Genomic DNA, 24,372 nt, shown 5'->3' with positions numbered 1-24,372 from the left:
GGATTCCTAGAGAGGGTTAGTGAGCTGGTTTATACTGGAATGTTGCTTGTTGGGAGATTAAATACAGAGGAGTAGGTACCAGTATAGAAGTTGGGACAGGGCAGGAAGGAAAAGGCTACATTTTGGGAGTGGAAAAAGAGAAAACCAAGTGTAGCCAAAGTTCCTGAGATGTCTTTGTCGTCTTTCTATGGCCTCCATCCCATCCCTAGCCTATTGCTGCTTTGAAAAGCCAAGATTTGACAAAGTAATTCCTTTTCCTTAAGATGTTCCCCTATTAAAATGCAGATGCCCCTGGGGAGGGGTAATCTGTTCATCCTTGTCACCTATTAATACATTGTCATGATTGGGTGCCTGCCAGGTGACAGCTTTCTGACAGCAGCTCCTTGCTGTGTAAGACAGATGATAAGTGTGTTTTGATTTGAAGAGAGAGTTAAGGGAGAGGTTCAAAGGTGGGGCAGGAAATAGAATTACCGTATGCTCCAGCAATTCCGCTTTTGGGATATACCCAAAATAATGGAAGGCAGGTATTTGGATACCAGTGTTTATAGCAGCAGCATTCACAGTAGCCAAAAGGTAGAAACAACCCAAGTGTCCATTGACAGATGAATGGGTAAATCAAATGTGACATATCTGTGTAATAGAATATTACTCAGCCTTAAAAAGGGAGGAAATTCTGACTTATGCTACAACAACATGGACGAATCTTGAAGGCATTATGCTTAGTGAAATCAGCAGCTCCAAAAAGGATGAATACTACATGATTCCACTTATATGATGTACCGTGGGTCCTCAAATTTAGAAACAGAAAGTAGAGTAGTAGTTGCCAAGGGCAAGGGAAAATGGGGAATGAGTTGAGTGATGGTATAGAGGTTCAGTTTGGGAAGATGAGAAAAGTTCTGGAGATGGATGGTGGTGATGGTTACACAACATTGTGAATGAATGTACCTAATATCACTTAACTATATACTTAAAAGTGGATAAAAATTACAAATGTTATGTATAATTTTGGGTTAAAATAATATATTTTATGTTATGTTTATTTTACCATTAAAACAGTGGGACAGGTGTGAGTGCTGAGCTGTGGTGGGGTTCTGGGTGGCAGAGATGCATGAGAGCTCCAGGCTCTTAAACGGCAGCGACAGTGTGTCTAGAGGGGCAGGCCATGCAATGAAAGGGAGGCCCAAGTAGGATAGTACATCCACCTAGCTACCTTTGTCCTTTTTGTTTTGTTTTGTGCTTTGATTGGAGGACCTGAAAGTGAGTTTGCAAGGTATGGATCTTTGGGGCCAAACATAATGTTTGTGAAATTTAAACCAATTTGTTGAATCAAAACACATTTTTAAATAATTTCTAGTATTTTTAACTTAGATATGGTTTGGCTCTGTGTCCCCACCTAAATGTCATGTTGAACTGTGTTCCTGAGTGTTGGAGGTGGTCCTGGTGGGAGGTGATTGGATCATGGGGGTGGTTTCTGATGGTTTAGCACCATTCCCCTAGTGCTGTCTCATGATAGAGTTCTCAGGATCTGGTTGTTTGAAAGAATGTAGCACCTCCCCCATTTCTCTGTCTCTCTCCTGCTGGCCAGGTGAATATGTGCCTGCTTCCCCTTTACCTTCCACCATGATGTAAGTTTCCTGAGGCCTCCCCAGAAGCAGAAGCCTGTATACCCCACAGAACTGTGAGCTGATTAAACCTCTTTTCTTTATAAACGACTCAGTCTCAGGTATATCTTTATAGCAGTGTGAGAATGGACCATAGACTTAATTGTTTTAAAAATTGCTACAGAAATATATAAAATAAAAGTAATTGTTCACCAGTTTGTCTTGGCCTCAGCCCCTTTACCCACTAGTAACTACTATTTGAGTACTATGCGAACTCTCCTGCAGTTTGCTTTTGTTAGTCTAACGTGTCATTTTCTACATAACACACACGTTTATTACTCAGGTCTACAAATTTGAGCCCTTAAATAAACAAATTTTGCATTTAATATTAAATTATGATCTAGCATATACAAGATTAAAATTCAGTTTCTTTAAGGCTTGCTGAATAAGTTATCTTCTAAAATAAATATGTGTCATGTGTTGTTCATGACGGTGTTTATTCAAGGGTTTTAAGTTTTCCCCTTCAAAACTTTTACAGATTTAAATTCTACAGTGCATGATTGTCTTTTTCAAATGAAGTATTTTCCCCTGCATAAGCAAAATATAACATTAAATGAAAATTTTTAAGGGAATGAAAATCATCTACCACCCTCACAAATTGATCGTTTTATATTTAATTTTAGTCGTTATTCATACGAATGTTTATTTTATACTCTGTAAATACCATATCATTGGCATTAAGTGGGAGTGACATGAGGCAGTAATTTCTCTAGAATTTTAAAATCCGATCCCCGTTAGCAGGCTGGATCCTCAGAAACGCTTCCCTATCCTCTCCAGTCTTACTTCCTACAGAAATGCCTTTGCTGAGCTGTTTTCATATTATTTTTTTGCTTTTTTATGATGGATAAGAAACAGCCACATGATTATTTCGATAACTTCTATACAATTAGTGGTGCAGTCAATAAAGACTCTTACTTTAATATTCCTTGATATTAAAAGCCATAGAAGAAATTTATCTTAGAACCTAGCCTGAAACAAAATCTTTCCCAGTGAAACAGTGTCGCTTTTACCAGTGAGTGTCCTACAACCCAAAACATGATTAATTTTTGTGTTTTAGCTGTTGAGATGCTCACAGCTAAACTTAATCTCAGTTGCAGTAGCTTTTATTAGCCTAGGCCACTGATTCTCAACAAGGGGCTTTTTTGCCCCTTGGGGGACATTTGGCAGTATTTGGGGCCATTTTTGGTTGTCACAACTAGGAGAAAAAGGGGTGCTGCTACTAGCATCTAGTGGGCAGAAACTGGGGCTGCTCCAACACCCTAGAATGCATAAAACAGCTGCTTCCAACAAAAGAATTACCCAGCCCAAACTGCCAATAGTGTGGTTGTTGAGATACTCCAGCTCACATTTACAGAATCAACTCACACTTTTGAACTTATTTATTTTATTGTACCTGCATTATATTTCTTTTTAATAAACTGCTTCAAGTTATTTTTTTCAAGTGGAGGCATGTAAGTCATAAACATGACTTTACATTTTGAAAGTTTCTGAAATTTACATGGTTTCAGTGTTCTTTTATGACATCCTTTTGGTTTGGGGTCACCATATTATAGAATGTTTGTACTGTCTCCTTTTCTTTTAATTTTTATCTTTCTGTTCATTATTATTATATGTTAGAGATTTCATTGGAAATCATGATGTACCTTTTACCTGTTTTTTTTTCTTAACCTTGTTACAAGGAAGAGGTGTCTTGCTCTCAAGAGATTTTTTACTTTTGAGATGCAAATGTTTTTAATATCCCTTCTCTGAACTTTCATATGTCATTATTATGAAGTGTCATAATATTTCATATTTTTTTATAATCTGATTCATTGTGTTTGTAAATGCTGGTTAAGTTGGCTTTAAAAAACCACACTGTTGGTCTAGTGTGTCAATATATTGCTCTCCTGGGCTGTTACTGCCAATCAGCTGCATGTTTTTGATGCTATTTTTAAGATTATTTTTACTTCATTTTATTTTTATTTTTGAGATAGGGTCTGTGGGCCAATCTGGAGTGCAGTGGTGTGATCATGGCTCACTGTAGCCTCAATCTCCTCAGCTCAGGTGATTCTCCCACCTCAGCCTCCTGGCATAGCTGGAACTACAAGCACGAGCCACCTCACCCAGCTAGAGATGGGGTTTTGGTAGAGATGGGGTTTCACCATGTTGCCCAGGCTGGTCTTGGTCTCCTGTGCTCAAGTGATCCACCTGCCTGGGCCTCCCAAAGTGCTGGGATTATAGGTGTGAGCCACCACAACTGGCCCTATTTTTATTTGCTAATTTTTTAAAAATTTAACTGTAATTTCCATGAGAGCCTGTGATAGGTAGAGAAAGTTCTCTGTTTTTGTTGCTTTCATTATTGGTGTCCAGATTCTTTTCAGAATATTTTCACTGGGTTCTACATCTACTGATTATGAAACTAATTTTTTACTTACTTTGCTTCCATCTTTAGTTGTTGATATTATGTATAACATGGTCCTATTTACAGCAGAAATTGTTTTTATATGTATAATATCCTTTTTTCATTTGTATCAGGTATGGGGATTTAATGTTACTTTATTTTTATATGTTTTTTTTTTTAATTAAGGTTTGTGTTTTTAGAAAATAGTAGACTCACATATATGTAGTACATGTATTTGCAAGAAATAATACAGAGAGATTCTGTGTATCCTTCACCTAGTTTCCCAGGTTTTTACATGTATCCATAGTTCCTTTTATTGCTGAGTAGTATTCCATTCTATGGATATACCAGTTTATTTAACCATTCACCCATTGTAGGAGTTCTCAGTTGCTTCCAGTTGTTAGCTATTATGAATAAAGCTGCTGTAAATGTGTTCACGTTTAATTTCCCACCAGCCAGTGTGTGAGTGATCCTGTTTTTCTGCATCTTCTCAAACATTTGATGTTGTCACTATTTTTTGTTTTAGGCATTTTGATAGGTGTATGGTGCTGATTGTGGTTTTGATTTGCATTTCCCTAATGGCTAATGATTAGGAACATCTTTTCATGGGCTTATTTGCCACCCGTATCTCCTCTTTGGTGAAATGAAACTTCTCTACTTTTCTGTGTCTTCAAAATTTTCTTCAATGAAGTGTTTAAAAGTGAACACTTTTCATTATTTTATGTTTATTTCTGGTTTTTAATTTCTTTTCCTACATCAGTTGCTTTGTTTTTGTCGCCAGTATATGGATGTTCTGTCTATAATTTAAAAGATTGGGAGAATGAGCTTCTATTTCCTTCTCCCCGCTTTTTGCCATATGACATTTTTTTAAAATAAAGAAATGTTCTGGAATTTTTATGATCAATACAAAAAAGAAGAGAAAAAACATACTTCTGACCCAATACTAAATCTGTCATTCTGTGTAGGAGCACTTGAGTCTTTATAAAATCATCTCAGTGTTAAATTCATTTATTGATTTTTTTCAACAAATATTTGATTGTCGGCTGTATCAGGCACAGTGCTAGGCACTGGGAATAAAATAGTGATTCATCCTCCAAATAAAAGGAATCTAGTGGCCAGATGTGGTGACTCACACCTATAATCCCAGCACTTTGAGAGGCTGAGGCGGGTGGATCACCTGAGGTCAAGAGTTCAAGACCAGCCTGGCCAACATGGTGAAACCCTGCCTCTACTAAAAATACAGAATTACCCGGGTGTGGTGGCACACGCCTGTAATCCCAGATACTTGGGAGGCTGAGGCAGGAGAATTGCTTAGAACCTGGGAGGCGGAAGTTGCAGTGAGCCAAGATCATGCCATTACACTCCGGCCTGGGCGACAGAACGAGACTCTGTCTCAAAGAAAAAAAAAAAAAAGGAAATCTAGTGCTCTCTTGGGCAGCACATAATACTAAAAATGGAACAATACTGAGAAGATTAATGTGGACCTGCACAAGGATAACTTTCGAAGTATTCCATTTTTTTTTTTTAATTTGTCCACCAAGCCTCTACTGTATGGAGCTGTCAGTGAGGCTGGCACTCCACACTGAGGGAGGACCACGTGGAGAGGCCCTGAAGTTGGAGAGAGCCTGAACCAAGGAGATCTGCAGACAGACCTGGGGTAGGGATGGCATTTCAACAAGAAGAGATGTGACCAATGAAATGCTGCTCAGTTTATTTCATATTCCTCTCCATGTAACTTTGATGTTTCTAGTTTTAAGTGTGGTCAACTAGTTTTTACAATGCTGACTTAGTAATATTTTCTGTAGAATTTTAACCTTTTTAGGGGGATGTGGGGGAGGTTTTTTATTATGGTAAAATATACATAACAAAATTTGCCATTTTAACTATTTTTAAGCATAAAATTTGCATTTTAATTAACATCTTAAATATATAATGATACTTTGAATGCTCTGGTCTTTTGAAGATGTTAGGAATTTCAGTTGCAGTCTAACACATGCTTTCTGGGACTTTCTACCATTAAATAATGCTTTGTTTATAGATTGATGGATTCATTTATTCATTCAGCATCTATTTTTTGATTGCCATCTGTGCATCCAGCATATTGTTAACACAGTGGGACGCAGTCACTACCCTGATGCCATTTATATTTTAGTATATAATGTGTGTTCTTGGCTTTTTAATGTGGTATTTTAAGATTAAGCCACCCATGCCTATTGAGTGTGAATCGACTTTGGTCTTAATGGGTTTGTACAGTGTATTTGAGGACAGTTTTAGTATTTTAAATAGTACCTGAGTTCATTAGAAGGCTATCTGGCAACTCTGTGATTAGAGTTTTTTTCACACTTTAGAATTCATGTTACATATACTTCATAAAATATAATGCATGATATTTTTGCTTTCTTTTGTTGCGTTAGCTAAATAATATGTTCAGCAGCTAATAATAGAAAACTTGAGCACAGTGGCTTATATGATAGCAGAGTTGTGGAACTAGGTCTCTTTTTACCTCTCATTGCCTGTCCCTGCTTCGAGCTGGTTATCTTGTACATGGGACATGGGCTTCCCCATCACTGCTTTCTCAGAGTCAGGAGCTGAACAGCAACACACCAGGGTGTGGTCATGCATCCTAACTAGTTCTCACTTATCTGGGACATTCTTAAAATACATGTATAAATTGCTTCAGCAGTAGCACTTTATATTTGTATGTGTGTGTGAATTTACAAAGCTCTTTGACATATGTGATCTCATTCAGTCTCCACAAATAAGGAAGACAATTCAGCTTGCTGAAGATCACAGTCAGGAAATGGCAGAGCTGGGGTTCAAACCCAATTATCTCCAAGTCATATGTGCACTCAACCCATCAGGCAGGATAAAAGCCCAGCGACTCTTTGGCAGGTTGGTTTTATAGATTCTAGAGGGAATGGCTGAAGCCAGGTGTTGCTGCAGCAGAGTCTGTCAAGTCTCACCATACAAAATGACAATCTTGAATACAGATGGCCCTTCTGTTATTCTTGATTTCACCTTTAGGGTATAGTTGTTTTTATTTTTTAGTAAACTTATTTTTTGAGCAGTTTTAGGTTCAAGCAAAATTGAATAAAAGTATAGAAGATCCATGTACCCCTGCCCTCACACGTTTATAGCCTCCATCACTATCAACATCCTACACCAGAGTGATACATTTGTTAGAATCAGTAAACTTCCATTGACATGCCATCATCACCTAAAGTTCATAGTTTACATTAGGAGTCACTCTTGGTATTGTACCTTCTATGGGTTTAGACACTTTATAATGATATCCACAATTATAGTATCATACAAAATAGTTTCACTGCTCAAAAAATTCTCTGTGCTCTGTTTATTCATCTTTTTTCTCTACTAACCCCTGGCCACCACTGATTCTTTTTTTCTTTTACTGTCTCCATTGTTTTGCCTTTTCTGGAATGTCATACGGTTGGAATCATACAATATGTAGCCTTTTCAGATGCTTCTTTCACTTAGTAATAGGCATTTAAGTTTCTTTCTTGTCTTTTCATGGCTTGATAACTCATTTTTTTTAGTATTGAATCATATTCCATTGTTTAGATGTACCAGTTTGTTTATCCATACACCTGCTGAAAGACATCTTGGTTTCTTCCAAGTTTTGGCAGTTATGAATAAAGCTGCTATAAGATATCTGTGTGCAGGTGTTTCTGTTGACACATTTTTAATTCATTTGCATAAATACCAAGGAGCACACTTGCTGGATCATATGGTAGGTGTATGTCTGGCTTTGTCTACCAAAGTGGCTGTATGATTTTGCATTCCCATCAGTAATGAATGAGAATTCCTGTTGCTGTAAATTCTCACCAGCATTTGGTATTGTCAGTGGTCTGGATTGGGCCATTCTAATGGGTGTTTGGTGGTATCTCATTGTTGTTTTAATTTACAGTCCCCTAGTGACTAAGATGTTGAACATCTTTTCGTATGCTTACTTGCCATTTATATTAGTATATCATCTTGGTGAGTTATCTGTTCAGGTCTTTTGCTTATTTTTAAGTTGAGCTATTTTCTCATTATTGAGTTTTAAGAGTTCTTTGTATGTTGTGGTTAGCAGTCCTTTATTAGATATGTCTTTTGCAAATATTTTCCTGCAGCTTGTGGCTTGTCTTCTCATTCTTTTGAAGGTGTGACTATTTTTATTATGAAATATTTTTTACCTGCCATACCTTCTTTTTTCCTTTTCCTTTTTAGAACATAGGAAATATATTTTTAAAAATACCTGTCTTAGTTTGTTTTGTGCCACTATAGCAGAATACCTGAGACTAAGTAATTTATTGAGGGTAGAATTTTATTTTACGCAGTTCTGGAGTCTGGGCCAAAGTTCAAAATCAAGGTGCTAGTAGGGTTGGTTGTGTGATGAGGGCTGCATTCTCAGGAGGATAGGCATGGTGTGTCATCACATGGCAGGAGGAAGGGCAAGGGGGAATGAACTGCCTCCTGCAGGCCGTTTTCTAGGGGTACCTAATTCATTCATGAGGGTGAAACCTCATGGTCTAATCACCTTTTAATACTATCTTAATACTGTCACAGTGGCAATGCCTGAATTTTGGAGGGGACATATTCAAACCATAGCAATCACCTTTGTCTTGAGTTTCAAGTGTACAACACACAGTTAGTCTGGCGTTTTAAAAATCCACTTACTGAATCCATTTTGATTGGTTATCAACTTGAATGTTTTTGTAATAAGTTTTATTTCTGTTTATTTTTGCGTCCCCTGTTTCCTACAACATTGACTCTTCCTTTCTTGTACCTTCTAATAATCAGACATTTATACCTTTTTCAAAATACAAATGATTCAGTGTTTAAATACTTCTCTAGTCATACTGTTTTTCCATGTCCCCCATCCGTTTCCTTCTTTTCACTAATTCCGTTCAAGAAAGTTTATTGAACACATACCATGTTCAGGTACTCTCTCTGGGTTACAGACTCAGGATGCAAATAGTAATGCAACTTAAAATATGTATAAGGATATATCAGGATGCAAATTATAATACAACTACAGGCTCATTTTATAAACAAAACTGGATGGAATTTGCTTTATTTTTACCCTTTTCTTCCCATCTGTATATAATCAATAGTAACTTCTAGCATTCTATAACTTTTTATATCATTTTAATGGCATATGTAATTCATTGCTTATTTCAGCCTCACAGATTCTTAACACTTCCTCTGTCATTCTACTAATATTAATATTTTACTTTCCAATTTCAGTGTTAAGAGAAATGAAGTGTTCTCTGCAACTAGCAAACTCCCTTACTCCTTTAAAAAAATCACAGTGGTATAAATGTCAGACAGGCATTTCTCTGGTCACTCTTGTTTTCCCTTAGATGTGAAAGCTTCCTAGGGTCTGGATTCCACCAGAGGTGAACGGTAGTGACTCCTGGCTTAGCCAGGAGGAAGGAGGAAGGAAGTCCACAGTTTGTATAAGACATCTTTCAGAGCTTCAAGGCTCATGAAATTCCAAAACAGGTTTGGTTGGTTGCCAACTCTTTGACATGTTAAAGACATTGAGGGTGGGGCAATGATCTTTTGATACTGCCATGATTTCTTATAAAGAAGATTATGGTATGCATACAATCTCAGACTGCAGAACATTTTTTTCTAGTAAAGAACCACCTCACACTGACACACATACACATATTCACTGTTATCTATCCTCGTTTCTCTTATTTTTCTGAGAACCAGTGATAAGCTGGCTCCATACTGAACAGACACTGTCCAAAGGCTGGTGTATGGGGAGCTCTATTTGGGTCCTAAAGCCTTCTTTCTAATGTGGCCTTTATAAGGTCTGGAGTTGTTCCTCCCATTTGTAATTTTCCTGGGTGTCATAGTTACTCTGAGTTGGCTTTTTTTCCTAAAGGTCAAGAGTGGCTTTAGGCCACTCTCCAGATTGGTCATTTACTGTGCATGCTCATTGAATTCATATCAGTAGTAACCCAGATAGCATACAATTTAGAAAAGTCAGTCTCTTGGTCACCTAGAATAATAATTAATTTAAAGGCATACAAGTAACTTTGGGAGTCCATCTGCTGCTGCTCTCATTTATTGGGAATGGCTCAAAAATTAGGTCTCTCTTTATTCCATCCTATTGAACAATCCTGACTATGTATCCATTCTCTTTCAGCGGTCTTGCGAGTGGCTGGTTCCCTGCAGAAGAGCACAGAAGTGATGAAGGCCATGCAAAGTCTTGTGAAGATTCCAGAAATTCAGGCCACCATGAGGGAGCTGTCCAAAGAAATGATGAAGGTGACCTGGGGCTGGCCTGCTTCCCTTTCCAAACTCTGGAGTCACTTTAAGCAAGTAGCAGGGGGCTAGGGATAAGGGTGGGTGGGGATGAACAGACTACACCTGCTGGACAGAAATAATGTTAAGGAGTAGCTGTTAACATTGATTGAAACCATTTGAGCTCAGCATGGTGGAGGCTGGGTCAGATTGCCAGAGTGTTCTGTAGAAGAAACAAAAGTCTGCCCAGAGCTCTAGAGGAGGTGGGGGATCCAAGGAGCACCCATTTAGGATCAAGGAAATAAAGTTTGCAGGGTCCAACATAGGCAAGGAGATGGAAAGAAACTTTATTTACAAAAACAAGCAGAGACCATATTTGGCCTACAGCAGCTATAGTTTGCTGATCCCTGTTTTAAACTAAAAAAAGGAGAGACAGAATCAAATAGAAAGTGTGTAAATACCTGCCACCCCTAAGATCAGGGTCTGGCAAGGACCTGTACTCGTGGCCTTCAGACAAGGACAGAGATAAAGAGGGCATTGCTGCTGAGCCCCAGCAGCCACATGCTGTCTTACATCCTAGTCTGTTTTCCTAGCTACCTTGAGAGGTAGGGATTTTTGTCCTCTTTTTATACAGACAAACTGAGCCTTTGGGTCGCCAGGTAGTTTCCCTAAGATTACCATGGTTGTAAATGAAGATCTGGAATTGGGGCACTGATGTCTGACCTTATCACGTGAGCTGTCACAGGGGAAATGAGGATGGAAGTCCCTCGCACAGATGGTGTTTCATGCCTCAGACCTGTGGCTAACAACAAAGAGTATACACCTCCAATTCTTGTATAGAGGCTGTGCATAGAAATCACCTCCCTTCCTCTCGGGGGATTTCGTTTATGAACTTGAATTATATACAGGGTTTAGGGCATGGGAGAGAGGGGCTGGAAAAGAAAATTGGCAGAAAAGCAACATAAAAAGCCCAGGTTCCAGGTGGTTTGAATGAGAACTTCTTGGGCAGTAGCAGCAAGGAAGGAACTGGGTCAGGACGGTATGTCCTTTACAAATAGTGTGTAGGTGTCTTGCCCTCAAGTTGGCGATGACTGTTCACCTAGAACTGGATAACAAGATCATTCTTGGAGGGCCTTCAGGCCTGCTCATTTTAACTCAGAGCCTCCAGGATCTGAGAGGGAAGCCTTTTTTTTTTTTTTTTTTTAAAGAATCTAGAATCTTTTTCATAATGGTTTCTGAATACTGGGAGTAATACAGATTTGGAGGAAGGCTTGCATGTAGTAGGTTATGAAGACCCCAGTAGGGGCCCAGCTCCTCAAGGGCAGGAACACAATCTTAGTTATTCCGTTTATCCCCAGGCTTATTGTGTGGCACAGAACAGGACTTTGATGAATCGTTGTTGGTTGAATGAACAAATAAATGACAACTTCTATCTCCAGAGTGTGAAGGGCTATTACAATTAGGATTCTGGTGAACTCTTTTTAACCAATTAGCAAGCATTTATTGCACTTCTTTTACAGTAGCCCCCAGTACTAAGATGACCCCATTCAGGGAGGCCCTAGGGTTCCACCTGGGTGAAGATGAATGTGAATTTATTTGTTTTTTGGTTGGGAAGAATGGATCTGAGGATGGGCAGAACAGGGTGCTAGTTAGATACAGGCAGGCAGCCGGAGCTGCCACACATGACCTTCTGCTCCTTGAATCACCAGAACATCAAGGTGCAAAGCAAGGGACTTCATTTTTTCAGGTGGCAAGACAATCAGGATTTTCTTTTTCTAGCAGCTTTGTGGAAACCTGAACCCATGCCCTCCACCGCAGCCACTCAGCCCCTTCCTACCTGTTCTGCCCAGGGATGTCAGCAGCCCCTTTGTTGACTTTGGAGGATGCTGTTCTGACCTTTGCTTCAGTAACAGCCAGCATTCAATAGGGCCCTAACTGGGAGTTGAGTAACTGCTGAGCACAAAGACTGCAGGGCCAGGTTGGTTTGGGCCAGTGTTAAAGCCGTTTGCTTGTGTCCTGCAGTGGTGCCGTGCTGCCTTGAGAACAAAGGAGCCTGACTGGCTGGCTTCTGCAGGCTGCCAGGCACAGGACTTCTGGAAAAGTATCTGGCCTTTACCTTGTTGGGTCCAGAAATACTATCTTAGTTCTCCCACTGCTGGGTGATCAGGTTTTGGTTAATAGATCCTTGCAGACCTACCAGATTACCCTATTCTGGCATATGTAACCTGGACAAACCGGAGTCCTCTTCAGGCCTTTTTTGGCTTCTGCCCTGCTATTGGCATTTGTTGTCACAGCATCTACTACGGCTCCAAACACTTTTCATACCATATTCCAACCCCTGTGTTCACGGATTATATTTGCAGTGTTAGGGCAGATGCTTCCTAAAACAGCTCTGGAAATACAGTCATCTGTCAGCGAGCTGTTTCCTGCCATTATATTAAGTCTGGGTTACTTTAGGAAGCTCTGCTGACAGCCAGTAGTGGCACTTCCCAACCCTAGGGTGTTAAATTTAGAGAGCCTTTCCCTTTGAAGCTTCTGCATTTCTGCAGAGAGGACACATCCAGTGTTTCCTTTGGCCAGTTGTCTTGTGTGTCAGTCCTTGAAAGGATGGACTGGACGTAGGAGCTCAGTCTAGGTGATATGTAAGGTGTCTGATGGAAACAGATTTAACAGTTGACCGAAGTGACATATTTATTTTGTGTTTAGGCTGGGATCATAGAGGAGATGTTAGAGGATACTTTTGAAAGCATGGATGATCAGGAAGAAATGGAGGAAGAAGCAGAAATGGAAATTGACAAAATTCTATTTGAAATTACAGCAGGTATGACCATGAGATCCATCTTTTCTCCTCTCCTTTTATGGTTATTCTTCCTGCATTCACCAAATTAGCTAGTAGTTTTTTCTTTTAACTCCTTTCTACATTTTTAACATTTTAGATTATGCAGCTTATTTCTTGAAAAGTAAGCCCAATTTTATAGCCATCTTTTAAAAAACACAAATAATTATTAAAATTTTTAGAGTTTTCGTGATTTTAAGGGAAGATACTGCTCTCATGTATTGCTGTTGGGATTTTAAATTGGTATAGCCTTTCTTGAAAGCAGTTCGGCAGTAGCCATTCAAAAGCCCTTGACCTTGCCAGGTGCGGTGGCTCACCTGTTATCCCAGTACTTTGGGAGGCCAAGGCGGGTAGATTACTAGAGCCCAGGAGTTTGAGACCAGCCTGGGCAACCATAGCGAGACCCCCATCTCAAAAAAATATATATTAAAAAAAAGTCTTTGACCTAACAGACTGACTTCTGGGAGTTTAAACTAATGAAATAATTAAGAATGTGCTGAAATACTTAACAATGTCTCTAGTAGCATTATTTATAATAAAGAAAAGTCTGAAGGCCAGGAACAGTGGCTTATGCCTGTAATCCCAGGGAGGCTGAGGCAGGTGGATTGCTTGAGCTCAAGAGCCCAGCCTGGGCAACATGGTTAAACCCTGTCTCTACAAAAAATATAAGAATTAGGTGGTGTGGTGGCACACACCTTAGTCCCAGCTATTTGGGAGACTGAGGAGGGAGGATCGCTTGAGCCGAGGAGATCAAGGTTGCAGTGGGCCATGATCGCACCACTGCAGTCCAGCCTGGGTGACAGAGTGAGATCTTGTCTCCAAAAAAAAAATAAAAAGTTCAAAACAAGCTAAATGCCTAATAAAATCATTTGTGTTATATTTATTTTAATGAAATACTATATATTGTGATAGATGATATAGAAATATACTTATTAACATAGAAAGATGTTTACAATATGTCAGTAAAGCCTTGTTAGTGAAATACATTTGTGTAAAAATATTTGTGTAAAAAACGTGTCTATAGAAGTTTGGAAGGGAGATGACAAAAATAGTAATCTCTAAGTGATGGTTAATGAATTTTTAAGCTTTATTTTTACTTTTAGATTTTCTTGAGGTTTATGTTTAATAAAGAAAAAATGGTGGAGTTTAATTTTTATTTGTTCATTTGTTGGTTTTAAGTTGCTGGGGAAAGGAAGACAGTTACTCCAAGAAAATATTTTGTGGGCCAGGTGTAGTGTCTCACGCCTGTAATCCTAGCAATTCGGGAGGCTGGGGTGGGCGGATCACTTGAAATTGGGAGTTTGAGACCAGCCTGACCAACATGGAGAAACTCCGCCTATACTAAAAATCCAAAAAAATTAACTGGGTGTGGTGGCACATGCCTGTAATCCCAGCTACTCTGGAGGCTGAGGCAGGAGAATCGTTTGAATCTGGGAGGCAGAGGTTACGGTGAGCCAAGATCAGGCCATTGCACTCCAGTCTGGGCGACAAGAGTGAAAGTCCATCTCAAAAAATAAATAAATAAATAAATAAATAAATAAATAAATAAATAAATAAATAAAATATATATAAAAAACACACACACATATATATATTAGACACAATTTAGTTTTATTTAGAAAGGAGATTTAAAGTTTTCAGTAGTGTTTAGGAATTTAGATTAGGAGCTTCAGGACCAAGATTCTTAAAAATCCTTATAGTTATTTTGACTTTAGTATCATTACAGGTAGCTATTTGCACATTTCCCAGAGTGAGCAAAATCCCCCAAAAACAGCTTGCTTTACTGTCTCATTTTTGTATCTTTTCAGATTGGTCCAGGAATGAAAGGCAGGGAAGATTGAGGGGCTGCTTCCTTAAGCCAATGTGGTGTTCATCTTTGCTTTTTCTTTTCAGGGGCCTTGGGCAAAGCACCCAGTAAAGTGACTGATGCCCTTCCAGAGCCAGAACCTTCAGGAGCGATGGCTGCCTCAGAGGATGAGGAGGAGGAAGAAGCCCTGGAGGCCATGCAGTCCCGGCTGGCCACACTCCGAAGCTAGGGGCTGTCTACCCACTGGGTGTGCACACACTCTTCTGAAGAGCTGCCATTTTATGTGTCTCTTGCACTACACCTCTGTTGTGAGGACTACCATTTTGGAGAAGGTTCTGTTTGTCTCTTTTCACTCTCTGCCCAGGTTTTGGGATCGCAAAGGGATTGTTCTTATATAGGTTGAGTAAATAAATGCATCATTTTTAGGAGTATAGACAAATATCTTATTGTGGGAAGGGGAAAGAAATCCATCTTCTCTTAAAGCACTTCTGAAAATACAGGTGATTGCCTGAATGTTGAAGACTCTACTTTTGCCTATGAAACATTATATAAATGAATTTGAATACATTTTTGCTTTAGCACTTGGCCCCATTGTAGATTGCCCTGTGCAGTGAACTTTCAAGGTGTTGGCTGCCTCAATACCTTGAAATGAAAAGATTGTTTCATTTGTTGGGCATGCAAAGAGAGTTGCTATAGCCAGGCATATGGGATTTGGAAGCTCAGCAGAAATGACTTCTGCTCTGTGAATGTTGCTCCCCAGCTTCCACAGACGTGGTACGGTAGCCATTCTTTTATCTGTTTAACCAAAAGGATGCTTGGGAATTGTGCTGCTTGTGTAGTTGGCTGGTGGCTGTATTATGTCCTGTGGTGTGTATGTGGGTCTATTTAGAGCTTCTGTCCCTTCCTTCCCATTGCAAGTTGTACCTAGATCAGATAGCTGTAGGACTAGGTCTCTTTCACCTCTCAATGCCTGTCCCTGCTTTGAGCTGGTTGTCTTGTGCATGGGACATGGGCCTTCCTATTGGTGTTTTCTCAAAGTCAGGAGCTGACCAGGAGCACACTAAGGTGTGGTCATGCATCATAACCAATACTTAACTCATCTGGGACATTCTTAAGATACATCTATAAATCATTTCAGCAGTAGCACTTGTATGTGTGTGAGATTTTACAGAGCTCTTTGACATGCGATCTCATTCATTCTTTACAAATAAGGAAAACAGCTCAGTTTGGGAACTATCAGAGCTGGGATTCAAACCCAGATCCTCTGGTCCAAGTTGTTTGTGCACTGAACTAATCAGGCAGGAAAAAAGCACAGCCACTGTCTCACAGATTGGTTTTTGTATATTCTACAGCAAAATCCTGAAACAATGGGGTCCTTCCAGTCTTATTGTACAAAATGGCAATCTTGGCTGGGTGCGATGGTTCATGCCTATAATCCCAGCACTTTACAAGGCTGAGGCAGGAAGCTCGCTGGAGAACAAGAGTTCAAGACCAGCCTGGGCAACATAGCAAGATCCTATCTCTCTAAAAAAAAAAAACAAACAAAAAAAAAACAAAACTCATTCTTGAATCCAGAGGACCCTCCTATTACTCTTGATTTCATCTTTAGAGTATAGTTTAAAAAAAATTTTTAATAAAGTATTTTTTTAAATCAATTGTAGGTTTACAGCAAAATTGAACAAAAAGTAGAAATTTCTTATATATCCCCTGGCCTCACATATGCATAGCCTCCCACCACTATCAATATCCCACACCAGAGTGGTACATTTGTTACAATCAATAAACCTCCATTGACACATCATTATCACCCGAAGTCCATAGTTTACATGAGGATTCATTCTTGGTGTTGTACATTGTATGGGTTTGGACAAATGTGTAATCATAACCACAATTATAGCATCATACAGAATAGTTTAACTGCCCTAAAACTTGTCTGTGCCTCACCTGTTCATCCCTTCCTTCCTTAATGCCCTGACAACCACTTTTTTTTTTTTAACAATTATTTTAGGTTCAGGGGGTACATGTGCAGGTAAACTCATGACAAGAGGGTTTATTATACAGATTATTTAGTGACCCAGGTATTTTTTTAGTGACCCAGGTATAGTTATTTTTCTGCTCCTGTCCCTTTTCCCACCCTCTACCCTCAAGTAGGCCCCAGTATGTTACTCCTTTGTGCCCATGTTATCATTTAACTCCCACTTGTAAGTGAGAACATGTAGTGTTTGGTTTCCTGTTCCCGTGTTAGTTTGTTAAGGATAATGGCCTCCAGCTCCATCCATGTTCCTGCAAAGGACATGATCTCATTCTTTGGCAGCCACTTTTTACTGTCTCCATAATTTTGCCTTTTCTAGAATGTTATATTGGAATCATATAGTATGTAGCCTTTTCAGATTGGCTTCTTTCACTTAGTAATATGCAATTAAGGTTTCTTCATGTTATTTCATGGCTTAATAGTGCATTTATTTTTAGCATTGAATAATACTCCATTGTCTAGATGAACAGTTTATCCATTCACCTCTTGAAAGACTTCTTGGTTGCTTCCAAGTTTTGGCAATTATGAATAAAGCTGTTGTCTACGTCTGTGTGCAGGTTTTTCTATGGGCGTGTTTTTAATTCGTTTGAGTAAATACCAAGGAGCTTCAGTGCTGGATCATATGGTTTGTCTCATTTTATGAGACTGTCACAGTGACTGTACCATTTGCATTCCCACGAGCAGTTAATGAGTTCCTGTTGCTCCACGCCCGCACCAGCATTTGGTGGTATAAGCATTCTGGGTTTTGGCTATTCTAATAGTTGTGTGGTGGTACCTGATTGTTTGATATTTGCAGTCCCCTCATGACATGTTAAACATCTTTTCATATGCTTGATTCTTGGTGAGTTGTCTGTTTAGGCCTTTTGCCTGTTTTTTAATTGGGTGTTTCTGATTATTGAATTTTAAGTGTTGTCTATTTTGGATAACAGTCCTTTATCAGATGTGCCTTTTGCAAATATTTTATCCCAGTCTGTGGTCTGTCTTCTCATTATCTTGACAGTGACTTTCACAGAGCAGAAGTTTTTATTTTTATTGAGATCCAGCTTCTCCGTATTTTTTCATGGATTGTGCCTTTAGTGTCGTATTTTAAAAAATCATCGCCAAACCCACAGCCATCTAAATTTTCTCTTGTTATCTTCCAGGAGTTATAGTTTTGTGTTTTACATTTTACATTTAGGTCCATGATCTACTTTGAGTTAATTTTATTGAAATTAACTTTTAAAGTCTGTGTCTAGATTGAGATTTCTTTTTTTTTTTTGCATGTGGCTGTCCAGTTGTCCAGCACCATTTGTTGATGTTGAAGAAACTATCAGAGCTGGGTGTGGTGGCTCACGCCTGTAATCCCAACACTTTGGGAGGCTGAGGTGGGTAGAACACCTGAGGTTGGGAGTTCAAGACCAACCTGACCAACATGGAGAAACCCCATCTCTACTAAAAATACAAAATTAGCCTGGCATGGTGGCGCCTGCCTGTAATCCCAGCTACTTGGAAACCTGAGGCAGGAGAATCGCTTGAACGTGGGAGGTGGAGGTTGCAGTGAGCCGAGATTATGCCATTTGCACTCCAGCCTGGGCAACAAGAGCGAAAGTCCGTCTCAAAAAAGAAAAGAAAAGACTTTGAGAGGGTATCACTCTGTTGACCCATGCTGGAGTGGAGTGATGCCATCTTGGCTCACTGCAACCTCTGCTCCCTGGGCTCAAGTGATCCCCGCCCCCATGCATGCTACCATGTTCAGCTAATTTTTAAAGGTGTTTTTGTAGAGATGAGGACTCAACTATATTGCCCAGGCTGGTCTCAAACTCCTGGACTTAAGTGATCCTTCCTCCTTGGAAGTGCTGGGATTACAGGCATGAGCCACTGCACCCAGCCAAGACTCTTTTCTCCATTGTATTGCATTTGCTTCCTTGTGTTGACTATATTTGTGTAGGGCTATTTCTGGGCTCCCTATTCGTTTTCAGTGATTATATCTATCCTTTCACTATTACCACCCTGATTATTGTAGCTTTATAGTGAATCTTAAAGTTGAGTAGTGTCAGTCTTCTGACCTTTTTCTCTTTCAGTGTTGTGAAAATTGTGTCAGCTATTCTGGGTCTTTTGCCTTTCCATGTAAGCTTTAGAGTCAGTTTGTCAAGATCCGCAAAGTAACTTGCTGGGTTTTTATTGGGATTGCATTGAATCCACAGGTCAAATTGGCAAAAACTGGCATACAGCAATCCCAGGTTATTGTTTTATGATAGCCCTAATCCAGCTAGTTTCTTCACAAGATGATGTTGGAATTACAGGATGCTCATAATCCTGAGTATTTTTTATGTGGATAATTAAACTTTATCTGGGTGGACGGCTGGATAGCCAGAATAGTGGTAACTGTTCTTCCAGACATTCAAATAAAATGATCAAATAAAATGATTAAACAAATGCTTTAATCTTTGAAGAGGTCATGTTTTTTTCCATTCTTGCTCTCAGGTAAGAAAAGAGCACTGATGGTTCATACATTCCTGGGCACTGATACGGTTTGGCTCTTGTCCCCACCCAAATCTCATGTTGAACTGTGATCCTGAGTGTTGAAGGTGGGTCCTGGTGGGAGGTAACTGGATCATGGGGGTGATTTCCCCCTTGCTGTTCTCATGATAGTGAGTTCTCATGAGATCTGGTTGTTTAAAAGTGTGTAGTACTTCCCCCTTTGCTTGCTGTCTCCCACTCTGCCATGTGAAAAAGGTGCTTCCTTCTCCTTCGCCCTTCCACCATGACTGTAAGTTTCCTGAGGCCTCCCCAGCCATGCTTCCTGTACAGCCTGCAGAACTGTGAGTCAGTTAAACCTCTTTTCTTCATTAATTACCCAGTCTCAGGAAGTTTTTTATAGCAGTGTGAGAACGGACTAATACAGAAAATGGGTACCAGAGAAGGGGCATTGCTATAACGATACCTGAAAATGTGGACACGACTTTGGAACTAGGTAATGGGCAGAGGTTGGAACAGTTTAGAGGGCTCAGAATAAGACAGGGAGATGAGGGAAAGTTTGCAACTTCCTAGAGACTTATTGAATGGTTGTGCCAAAGTGCTGACAGTGATACTGACAGTGAGGTCCAGGCTAAGTTGGTCTCAGATAGGAGATGAGAATCTTAATCAGAACTCGAGTGAAGTTCACTCTTGGCTATGCTTTAGCAAAGAGACTGGAGGCATTGTGCCCCTGCTCTAGAGATGTTTGGAACTTTGAACTTGAGAGATGACTTAGGGCATCAGGCAGAAAAAATTTCTAAGCAGCAAAGTGTTAAAGATGTGGCCTGATTGCTTCTAAAAGCCTGTTTTCATTTGCATGAGCAAAGAAATGACCTTAAGTAACTTATATTTTAAAATATATAAGTTTGGAGAATTTGCAGCCCAGCCATTGTGGTAAAAAACCCATTTTCTGGGGAGGAATTCAAGGCTGCAGAAATTTGCATAAGAAGAACTTCATGTTAATAGTCAAGACAATGGGAAAAATGTCTCCAGAGCATTTCAGAGACCTTCACAGCAGCTCATCCTATCACAGGTCTGGAAGCCTAGGATGGAGAATTGGTTTTGTGGGCCAGGCCCAGGGCTCCACTGTTCTGTGTAGCCTTGGGACGTGGCACCCTTAATCCCAGCCACTCCAGGTCCAGCTGAGACTAAAAGGGGCCAAGGTACAGCTTGGGCTGCTGCTTCAGAGAGTACAAGCCCCAAGCCTTGGTAGCTTCCATGTGGTGTTAGGTGGGTGTGCAGAAAACAAGAGTTGAGGTTTGGGAATCTCCACCTAGATTTCAGAGGATGTATGTATGGCAACGCCTGGATTTCCAGACAGAAGTTTGCTGCAGGGGCAGAGCCCTCATGGCTAATCTCTATTAGGGCAGTGTGGAGGGGAAATGTGGGGTTGGGGCCCACACACTGAGTCCCCACTGGGCACTGCCTAGTGGAGCTACGAGAAGAGAGCCACCATCCTCCAGACCCCAGAATTGTAGATCCACTGGCAGCTTGCACTGTGCGCCTGTAAAAGCTGCAGGCACTTAAGCTACCCTGTGGAAGCAGCTGTGTGGGCTATGCCAAGCAGAGCCACAAAGGCAGAGCTGCCCAAGTCCTTCGGAGCCCATCTCTTGTGTCAGTGTGGTCTTTATGTGAGACATGGAGTCAAAGATCATTTTGGAGGTTTGAGATTTAATGATTGGCCTACTGGGTTTTGGACTTCCATCGGGCCCATGGCCCCTTTGTTTTGTCTGATTTCTCCAGTTTGGAATGGGAGCATTTATCCAATGCCTGTATCCCCATTGTATCTTGGAAGTAACTAACTTGTTTTTGATTTTACAGGATTGTAGGAGGAAGGGACTTGGCTTGTCTCAAGTCAGATGAGACTTTTGTCTTGGACATTTGAGTTAAGACTTTGGGGTGCTGTTGGGAAGGTGTGATTGTGTTTTGAAATGTGAAGACATGAGATTTGGGAGGGGCCAGGGAGGAATGATACGGTTTGGCTATGTGTCCCCACCCAAATCTCATGTTGAACTGTGATCCTGAGTGTTGGAGGTGGGGCCTGGTGGGAGGTGATTGGATCATGGCGGGCAGATTTCCCCCTTGCTGTTCTCATGATAGTGAGTTCTCATGAGATCTGGTTGTTTAAAAGTGTGTAGTACTTCCCCCCACTTTGCTTGCTCTCTCCCACTCTGCCATGTGAAGAAGGTGCTTGCTTCTCCTTCACCCTTCCACCATGACTGTAAGTTTCTTGAGGACTCCAAGCCATGCTTCCTGTACAGCCTGCAGAACTGTCTTCATAAATTATCCAGTGTCAGGTAGTTCTTTATAGCAGTGTGAGAATGGAATAACATACACAACACTGGAGATGACAAAGTGAGTCAGACGCTTAGTCCTAGGAGGGTGTATGATGTGAAAGGCAAATAATGGTTGTACAGACCTGCAATGAAACTTTATCTTCAGGTACTCAACTTGGATCCAGCAATAACAGCATCAGCTCTCACTCTCCCCTCCCCTCATCTCACTCTAAACACATATAGGATCTACCTGGTGCCCTAATAAAACCATTTATTCATTTCCAAGGGCACTCAAACTATCATTTCATACCACCATCTCATTTTTGTTTTGAAACATAGCTTTTTAAAAATAAATAACTTCTCAGCTTAAGGTGGAAACCTAGCAGTTCACTCCAGATAACCTGACCATCCCTGTCCCATCTCTTCTATCAAAGATGTCTTCCAGAACACTTAGCAGTTGTACAGCTCACATGGCCTTAGGCACCTTGGTTTTATGTATTTCCAGGTGTTTGTCTTGGAGAGATGGGGTTCTAACTCATTTGTTTCCAAATAGTACTAGTTGTGTCTGCTTTGGGCCTTTCTCCAACCCCACAACTGACAAATCATACAGCTTTAAAAGCCTTGATTAACTGGGACCATTTTCCTTGTCCTACTCTAGTGACAGGTGCTCTTCAAATGCTAATCTTTAGTATCAATAAGAAAAGGATCTTAGGGTAAAATAAACTTGGAAATGTTTGGTTAAATTAAACATAAAACAGGTTTTCTTTAGAATTTTTCTATTTTCTAAGGCTTTCATATGCTTTTTCCAAATTTATTTGACTAAGTTTTCTTTTGAGACATCAGAATTAACATACCCTAGCCACTAAACAAACAGTCGCAGAAATACAGATCTAAGCCATAGTGCGGAAATACTTTGTTTTAGGGTAAGGAAGTTCTTTCCTGTACATAATCATAGTTTCAAAAATAGCTTTATAGAATATCAGTCAGAGTAGACAGCTTGAAATACCTATCCTTCCAAAGAGGAAAACCCCTGAACCCACTTTGTCAGAGCTCTGGAAAACAAAGGTTACCATAAAGCAACCAAGTAAATGCTGAATTAATTAAGAAAAAGGAAACTTAAAAATGGTAAGAAAGCTTTGTATCATTTTTACTTGTCCTTTCTCCAACCCCTCCCAGCATGGCAGTGGTCTTCAATACAGCAGCCCACATTTTCAATGTGGGACCCTAGTCCTTGGTTACAGAGAGAAAAAGCAGGCCTTAGAGTTATGTGTCTGTCCTAAACCTGTCTGGGAGACTAACACAAGGTGCTCATCTCTGGTTTCCTTGATAACCTTCTTGGCAGAAATGCTGCAGCCATTGCTTGAAAACACTGTAAGGCAATCAGAAACAAAGTACACCTTTTACCTGAGGTGAACGATTATAGTTGAAACATACAACGGACTGCCTAAAACCTGGGAAGAAAAGCTGGGGAGGTAAAAGTGACTATGGACAAATGAACTAAAAAGGAAACCAGGAAAACACTGAACAAAATGAGAATATCAATACAGAGACAGAATGTATAAAATAAAATCACACAGACTCTGGAGCTCAAACGTATACTAACTGAAATTAAAAATATACTATAGGGGTTCAACAGCAGATTTGAGTAGATACAAGGAGGAATCAGCAAACTTGAAACTAGAACAATTTTAAAAAATTCAGTCTGAGGCTGAGCTCGGTGACTCATGGCTGTAATCCCAGCACTTTGGGAAACCAAGGTGGGAGAATTGCTTGAGTACAGAAGTTTGAAACTAGCCTGGGCAACATGGCAAGACCCTGTCTCTACAAAAGACAGCAACTTAGTTCTCAGCAACTTAGGCTAAAATAAGAGAAGGATTGCTTCAGCCTGGGAGGTTGAGGCTGCAGTGAGCCGTGATCATGCCACTGCACTCCAGCATGGGTAGAGTGAGACCCTGTCTCAATCAATCAATCAATCAATCAATCAGTCAGTCAATCAATTCAGTCTAAGGAACAGAAAAAGAATGAAGAAAAGCCAAGGGACTTGTGGAAGACCTTCAAACTCACCAACATACACATTATGGCAGTATCAGAAAAGAGACAAAAAGACGATTTGAAGATGTAATGGCTGAAAACTTCCAAAATCTGAAAGATATGAATCTATACATCCAAGAAACTCAATTAATTCCAAACAGGATAAACCTGAAGGGATCTACAATGAGACACATGATAGTCAAACTAAAAAAAAAAAAAAAAAAAAAAAAATTTAAAGCACAAGAGAGAAGTGACTCACTCATTATGTACAAGGGATACTCAATAATACTAATCTAAGTTCTTATGAGAATCCGTCAGGGCCAGAAGGCAGTAAGGATAACATATTTAAGGTTGGCGAGGGGAAGCTGTCAATGAAGAATTATATTCCAGGGATACTATCCTTCAAGAATGAGGAGAAACCAAGACATTCCCTGAAAAGCAAAAACAAAGGAAGTTTGTTTCTAGCAGACCTGCCATACAATAAATGCTAAAGCGAGACCTTAAGACTGAAATGAAACAACACTAGATTAACTGAAAGTCATACAAAAAGGCAATAATTAAGAGCACCAGTAAAGATAATTCCAAATAAATATAA

The 24,372-nt window shown here is 40.0% G+C and overlaps 1 protein-coding gene and 1 pseudogene across 1 annotated transcript in view; both read left to right on the top strand.

The window, feature by feature from the left end:
* The window catches only part of CHMP3 (charged multivesicular body protein 3), a 60,477-nt gene extending 36,463 nt beyond the window's left edge, over positions 1-24,014 (top strand). The window contains exons 4-6 of the mRNA XM_012472917.3: positions 10,202-10,323; positions 13,006-13,120; positions 15,029-24,014. Coding sequence (XP_012328340.1) covers positions 10,202-10,323; positions 13,006-13,120; positions 15,029-15,171 — 380 coding nt within the window. The 3' untranslated portion in view covers positions 15,172-24,014. The remainder of the gene's footprint in view (positions 1-10,201; positions 10,324-13,005; positions 13,121-15,028) is intronic.
* LOC135275655 (U6 spliceosomal RNA) lies at positions 5,464-5,562 on the top strand (annotated as a pseudogene).
* Positions 24,015-24,372: the final 358 nt, after the last annotated feature.

The sequence above is a fragment of the Aotus nancymaae genome, unplaced genomic scaffold, assembly GCF_030222135.1.
Source record: "Aotus nancymaae isolate 86718 unplaced genomic scaffold, 86718_ANA_hifiasm-v0.15.2.pri h1tg000017l, whole genome shotgun sequence".
Classification (NCBI taxonomy): Eukaryota; Metazoa; Chordata; class Mammalia; order Primates; family Aotidae; genus Aotus; species Aotus nancymaae.
The sequence above is the reverse complement of the archived record's forward strand: the minus strand, read 5'-3'. Positions and strand labels throughout refer to the sequence as shown.